This window comes from Maylandia zebra, unplaced genomic scaffold (genome assembly GCF_041146795.1).
Source record: "Maylandia zebra isolate NMK-2024a unplaced genomic scaffold, Mzebra_GT3a scaffold01, whole genome shotgun sequence".
NCBI lineage: Eukaryota > Metazoa > Chordata > Actinopteri > Cichliformes > Cichlidae > Maylandia > Maylandia zebra.
In genome coordinates, this window is record NW_027490031.1 from 2,531,762 (window position 1) to 2,539,158 (window position 7,397).

At 39.7% G+C, this 7,397-nt stretch overlaps 1 protein-coding gene across 1 annotated transcript; it reads right to left on the reverse strand.

Annotated features, from left to right (window-relative positions):
* Positions 1-3,293: 3,293 nt before the first annotated feature.
* Positions 3,294-5,637, reverse strand: LOC143415620 (GTPase IMAP family member 9-like). Its single transcript, XM_076880916.1, has 2 exons — positions 5,390-5,637; positions 3,294-4,515 (listed from the first exon to the last, which is right to left on the reverse strand). The coding sequence occupies exons 1-2, from the start codon at positions 5,424-5,426 to the stop codon at positions 3,614-3,616; spliced, it is 939 nt and encodes a 312-aa protein (XP_076737031.1). The 5' UTR covers positions 5,427-5,637; the 3' UTR covers positions 3,294-3,613.
* Between the last annotated feature and the right edge of the window lie 1,760 nt (positions 5,638-7,397).

The following is a 7,397-nucleotide window of genomic DNA, read 5'->3' on the forward strand; positions in this document are numbered from 1 at the left end:
CACCGCAGCAATTTCCTAATGTTGTAAACCTGCTCAACATTTGGCAATAAAACCCTTTCTGATTCTGATTCCATATACACTTGCAATACACAGCTTTTTTATCAAGTATAGATAGTTTAATGATTAAGAATCTGCCCTCTGGATCTATAACTGTATAGAGTACTGTGAAATTAATATTTTTATGTATTAAAATTGCTACTCCTCTCTGTCTAGAATTATAACAAGCTGAGAACACATTAGGCAACTCAGGTGTTTTAAGTCCATTCGAACCTCTAAGAGGTCTGTGGGTCTCTTGTAAAAGGACAACATCTGCCTGTAGTTTTTTGAGTTGGTTAAATATTTTTAACCTCTTTTCTCTGGAGCCAGCTCCATTTATATTTCATGTAATGAACCTCAGTGCACCCATAGATGTCTGTGCATAACTAGGGATGTACTCTGTGTGTGTCGCTTAGACAGGTGGAGAGAATACGTCACTTGTTAATAAATAAAGAGAAGGAGAGAGAGAAAAAATGTGTGGCGAGATGCTCCCTGAGTCTGACTATGTGTGTGCATATTTACTAATATGAGTAGGCTTGGCTTAAGTGTGTGTATCCTAAATGACTGTGTGCGCTGTCTGACTGATGTAAATGTGCTGCCGTTGAGCGCATGGTGCGTATGTGTCGAAATAAAGGATGTTGTTTGTGGATGAGTGTCGAAGTAGGTGATCGAGGCAGTGAAAGGAATAAAGAAAGAAACCAAGGACAGGGGTGAGCAGCATAAAAACAAGAGGGGGGAAAGAAAGAAAAAAAATGAGAAGAAAAAAAAAACCAAAACGTAAACATTCCAATTAAATCACTGACGGAGAGTGACGGTGTTAATTCTGCTATGAAATCACACTTTAAGATGTGATTTGATAACAGATGTTAATGCAAGTTAGTGTGAGTGGATAGGGAAAGGGTGTAGCTGATTCTTATCTGGTGTGAGGTTAATACAGCCACGGAGTGATGTTGGGGTCGCGGTGGAGCTGTCCCTCCACGTACAGCCGGTCCACAGCGATGACAGCGCGGGAGCCCTTCTGGATAAAGCCGCATCGGATTGGGAAGAGGACCCTGCGTCGTTCTAAGATCTCTTTGGGGAACTGGTCGTTCACGCTGAAGTCCGTTCCTTTTAATTCTCTGTCGCGGCTTTTCACACGTTGCTTTTGTTTGAAGTGGCCGAATTTGGCCACGATAGGACGTGGTCTCCCGGTCGCAGCCCACATGGGGCCGAGGCGATGTACCCGATTGAAGACGATGTTCTTCACCGTGTCCTCAGGCAGCTTCAGGTGGGTTTTGATGAAGCTTTTTACCGTGGTCTCCGCGTCCTCTCCAGCAGCTTCTGGAATACCAGAAAATACCAGATTATCACGCATGCTACGAGCTTGTAGATCAATAACTGTTTCTTTTATTTTTTTTTATTTTCTCTATTGAGCTGGGTAACATTTTCTGTGAGACATTTCACCGACTCCCTTAGCGTGGCATTTTCAGCAGCAAGCGTTTCCACCTGCTGCTGGCTGAACTCCGGGGATTCTCGCAAGCATTTAAATTCTCGGTGAAGAATCTCCACCAAGGACAGCCTTGCGTCGAAACCCTTTCAGAAACCTTGAAACAGCTCTGTAAAGCTTGCACCATGTTTTCCTGCAGAGGAAAGTCTGAACTTCTGCAGGTTAAGTGCAGTAAGTTGGTGTCATGTGATTGGCTGGTTAGATGTTTAGATCAATGAGCAGCTTACAGGTTTTCCTAATGAAGTGTCCCCTGAGTTTACTTAATGGCCATGGAACATGTATAATTCCCCAAACCTTTACTCAGTGTGTTGGAATGTGTGTTATTAGCATTGTAGGGACTAACGCATTATTAACCCTTTAAGACCTACAATAGAACCAAGTCCGCCAGAGAATATATTATATTTTTACATTCTGTAGTGTAGCCATTTTTGGGGACATTTCAAGTTGCTATACATCAATACAACCATTATAGCCCATTATAGCTGCAGAGATCAGGGGGAAAATGTGTATAAGACAACTATTAGTCGTGCACTGCACAAAGTTGGCCTTTATGGAAGAGTGGCAAGAAGAAAGCCATTGTTAACAGAAAACCATAAGTCCCGTTTGCAGTTTGCCATAAACCATGTGGGGGACACAGCAAACATGTGGAAGAAACTGCTCTGGTCAGATCAGACCAAAATGGAACTTTTTGGCCAAAATGCAAAATGTGTGCCGGAAAACTAACACTGCACATCACTCTGAACACACCATCCCCACTGTCAAATATGTTGGTGGCAGCATTATTCTCTGGGGGTGCTCCTCTTCAGCAGGGACGGGGAAGCTGGTCAGAGTTGATGGGAAGATGGATGGAGCCAAATACAGGGCAATGTTGGAAGAAAACCTCTTGGAGTCTGCAAAAGACTTGAGACAGGTTCACCTTCCAGCAGGAAAACGACCCTGAACATAAAGCCAGGGCAACAATGGAGTGGTTTAAAACAAAACATATCCATGTGTTAGAATGGCCCAGTCAAAGTCCAGATCTAAATCCAATCCAGAATCTGTGGCAAGATCTGAAAACTGCTGTTCACAAACGCTGTCCATCTAATCTGACTGAGCTGGAGCTGTTTTGCAAAGAAGAATGGGCAAAGATTTCAGTCTCTAGATGTGCAAAGCTGGTAGAGACAGACCCTAAAAGACTGGCAGCTGTAATTGCAGCAAAACGGTGGTTCTACAAAGTATTGACTCAGGGGGCTGAATAATTACGCACACCCTACTTTGCAGTTATTTATTTGTAAAAAATGTTTGGAATCATGTCTGATTTGTGTTCCACTTCTCACGTGTGCACCACTTTGTGTTGGTCTTTCACGTTGAATTCCAATAAAGTTGATTCATGTTTGTGGCTGTAATGTGACAAAATGTGGGAAAGGTCAAGGGGGCCGAATACTTTTGCAAGCCACTGTATCAGGTTATTCTTAGTACTGTGTACTTATAATGAATATCTTACCCAAACTTAGTTATCTTAAGTCAGCTTTAGTCAATGTTTTTGAGGCAACTTTACATAATTTATTTAAGTTCTGGGAATGAAACAGATTTTACAGGTTAAAGCTGCTGTTAAAACAAAAATATTTTCTTTTGAAATACACTTTAAATATTTTAAAGGGGATTTGTTTAAGGTTTTGGTTGTTAATTGCAATTTGAAACATGCTCAGCAATAATGCTCTAGACACAAGGAGTGTATACATGACACCTTTTTATTGATAAACATAAAGTCTGGGGAATATATGGACTAACATGCTTTTATTTTCTTCTGTCAAATTCTCATCAACACAAATGTAAAGCTTTGTACTTTTCCCTTCTCATATCACAAGAATAGGTATTTCAAAATAATCCTTGTTTACACCATTAAGAAAACCAAGTCAAGATAATTTTTGGTGTATTATTTTATTATTGCTACTGGATAATAATTAGTAAACCTATGATGTCAAAATTCAACAGAAAAAAATTTACTGACATTAAGATACAAATTACACTCTGTTCGTGTGTTTATTGTCCTTTATCTGCATATTGATGTGCAATTAATTACATGCAGATAAATTCAATTCACACCCATCATCATTGTGTTTTGCAGGCCCCCATCTTCACATCCACAGCTACACTTCCCACTAAAGCCTCAACTGCCGCCCCCACTGCGGTACCTACTGGTCCCACCACAGATCCAATAAGTGCTCCTGTAACTACTACTGCACCCACTCCACCAATGGACCTACTAGTTCGTATAAAACGCTGAATGAAGCGACTGTCTTCTTCTGCCACTTTTCTTGCCTCTGCAAGAGTTATAGATACATTTTCTCTCACAATTTGTTTTATCTCATCTACAATAGCTTTATAAGCCTCTTTGAATATTTCATTGGTATAGTAGCTTCCTCCGTTGACCTTAACCATCACATTGATCTTTTCCAGCAGCTCTCTGACCTGAGTGGGTTCCTTGTTTCTGTTGTTAAAAACATGATATCCTCCATGACACTGACGGATGAAGTCAGAGAGAGCTTTACTTTCTTTAATGAAGTCCTCTATGTTGACTTCATCTGCCTCCAGATTGTCTCCATAAGTGAACAACACCATAGTGTAATGGTTTGCTTCCTTGCCAAATATCTTCTGAATCATTTTCACTGTGTTTTGTTCTTCCGCTGTAAATCGGAATGACTGCAGCACAACCAGGAACACATGAGGACCAGGAGCAGCAAATAAGATGCACCTAGCAACCACCTCATTGTTACTTTTTTTGGTGTCAAACAGACCTGGAGTATCGACTACAGCCAGTTCTTGACCTTCAAACTGACAGGTTTCCTTCTGACACTCTGTTGTTACTGAGGAAGGAGATGATGTAGACTTGAAAGCTTTTGTTCCTAAGATGGTGTTTCCTGCTGAACTTTTCCCAACTCCAGTTTTCCCAACTAGCACAATCCTAAGACCTTCCTCCACTGGTTCCTCTTCTTCCTCCACTCCTTGTTCACCTGTGTGGAAATTTCATTGATATATCAGAATCAGAATCAGAATACTTTATTGATCCCTGGGGGAAATTATTTTTTGTTACACTGCTCCATTTTAAACCAACATTAAGACAAGACAGACAATACACTAACTAAGAATAGTACAATATATACATATACATACATACATACATACATAAGTCACTCATAAATAAATAGTTGGAAAAGAAACGTGTAGTTGAGTAACATGTGTAGTTGTATATTGTGTAGTATAAAGGTATTAGTGACTTTTTAAATGTACCTCTACTTATCATCAGCTTGTTTCTTCCACACTTCTGAAGAATTGTCAGTATAATCAGAAAAATCCTGACCTCATTATGTGTAGTTGTTAAAGCTGCGAACATGAAACGTGTTCAGTTTCATGTATTCAGCCTGCTGTAAGCTGCTCCACCCAAATCATAAACTGTGTCACTGGATGTAAAAAAGTCTGAGCAAGCCTGGTAACAAATGCTTTACATACCATCTCCAAGAAAGCAAAAAATCTTTGGTTTGTTTTATGACTATCTAAAATGTTAATTTCCACGGAGAAGCTGGAGAACAACAGGAGAATTCTGTCAACTAGCAACTCACGGTTTACATTGTGCTTTTGATCAGACAAAATCATCTGAAAACACAAACATGCATTTTTTTTTTATCTCTGTGGACCGAGCACAAATTTACTCATAAGAAAGCAGACTTTGTGAGGTTGTCTTTGTTTGCGTACTCTACTGAGCAATTCAGACAGTTATTGTACACATTTACAAGTTTAACCCAATACATCTCTGCCAAGCTGCGTTGCTCTTTATCTAAAGTGTAAAGTACACCTGAAAAAGAGTGTGATATATAGAGAGGCACTTACCAATCTGGACAACCTGTCTGTCCTTGTCGTCTTCCATAGTTTTGTTTCAGGCCGTCGTCGTGTGAAGTGTGACCTGCTGAATAGTTTCGTTTTCTTCTTAGCTTTCTTATATTCTGCTTCTAGTCCCCTCCCCTTAAACATGCCATTCAGACACACTTATGTAGCTGCCTCATGCCTGTGCCGAAGACATCTCATCCCAAAGATTATGTGTGTGTGTGTCAACCTTACATGCGCTCTCAATTCACCCGTTTCACTTCTGACCTTTTACCAGACAGAGAGACAAAAGCCACTCTCATATATGTCATAACCGAACTGAAACTATGTATATGTAATTAGGGCTGGGTATCGTCACTGATTTCTAGAATCGATTCAATTCCGATTCACAAGGTCCCGAATCGATTCGATCCACGATTCGATTTAATTCGATTCGATTCGATTTAAATCTGGGAAATTTTGACAGTCAGAAATATAATTCAGATCAGTACATTTACATATTTTTGTATCTATAAAAAGGAAGCTGACACTCGCAAGACTTTATCCAAGGTGTGAGCATCACAGCAGATGCCTTTGTGTCAAAGTAGCTGAAGATAAAACACAGAAAAACATGAAGGTGATTTTCCTGGCCTGGGATTTTATAAAAAATATTTTGCAGTACATCAAAAACCAAAGAAAACCATTAATTAATGAACATTACCTCTAACGTTACAGCGGTTTTATTAGAGACACGGCTAAGCATTTTGCATTTTGAATAATATTAAAAAGTTTAAATTTGTTCAGTATTGAACAGCAGAAATGAGGTTTTCTTTTTGGAAGAATGTAAAAGGGAAAAAAACAGCGGCCGACAGCGCTGTAAGCAACAGTAGACTTGTGCGTAACAAGCAAGCGAATAATGAAGAAAGCGAAACTGTTCGAGAGAGAGGGGGGGAGGGAGAGAGAGAGAGCTGCGCATCGCAATGGAAGCAAAACAGTAAAAGAGTGAATTCATGACGATGTTTATGTGAAGCGTTTGGATCTTCTTTTGCTGCTGGTTTGGTCAATATTGTTTGGAGAGACATCAAACTAACAGCTTTAGAATCAGCGCATAAAGGGCGTGAACACAAAGCGCCGACCCGGATCAGCGAGCTGTCGGCTTTCAGCCCCGACTGTGAGAAAGGCGACATCTAACTGATTCTGATCCGCGGGTCGCGCTGTGTGTTTAAGTCTATGTGCAGAATCCGTGTACCTGCTCTCATTTACTGTTTGGTAGTTCTTGAAATTTTGTGAGATGTCACCAGAGATTCTGGCATTTCGGACAAAATAAATTTATATTAAAAAATCGATTCAGGATTTTAATGAATCGATTTTACGTTATCCAAGCCAGAATCGATTTTAATCGATGAATCGATTATAAAAACCCACCCCTATATGTAATCTACTGAATAAATGTTTTAATCAAGAACCTCCACTAAAAGCTTAATAAAAGAATATAAAAGTATAACAGACAATTTGAATACCCTAGTTATTCACATAGCCTCATCTAACCAGCTCCTCAGAATAACCTGGACTTAGATTCTGCGTTCGGTTTCAGTTCTGCAAACTCTCTGCAAGCCTGCAGTTTCCTGTCACTCTGACTCTGTACAGAGTGTACTCAAAATCAACAGAATCAGCACATACACACTTAAGATTATAACAAGCATTCAAAAGAATTTAAGATTATAGATTCAACTCAACAGTTTAAAGTGGTTATAACTGCACCTGTAATAAACGCTAATTGGGTACCAAAATGTTTAAACATCTGAATGCACTATCAATGCTGTAGATTATATTATCAATGCCATGGTAGTGATGATTATTACTAACAATAGCAGCAAAATATCTCTCCACTCTCAATACACATTATTAAAACTGTGGTCAAACAGTACTTGTCTTGATGGAAGAAAGCAATTGATTCTTGCTGCCTGCTGATTCCTCTTCTGAACAGTGCAAGGAGTGAAAGGCAGTGCAAAGCGACGGAAAAATCATACTCTCT

Bases quoted from the DNA above. Each gene is read 5' to 3' on its own strand.
- LOC143415620 (XM_076880916.1), bottom strand. From the start codon at position 5,426: ATGGAAGACGACAAGGACAGACAGGTTGTCCAGATTG. The intron at 4,516-5,389 runs GTAAGTGCCTCT...ATTTCCACACAG, and splicing joins CAGACAGGTTGTCCAGATTG to GTGAACAAGGAGTGGAGGAA.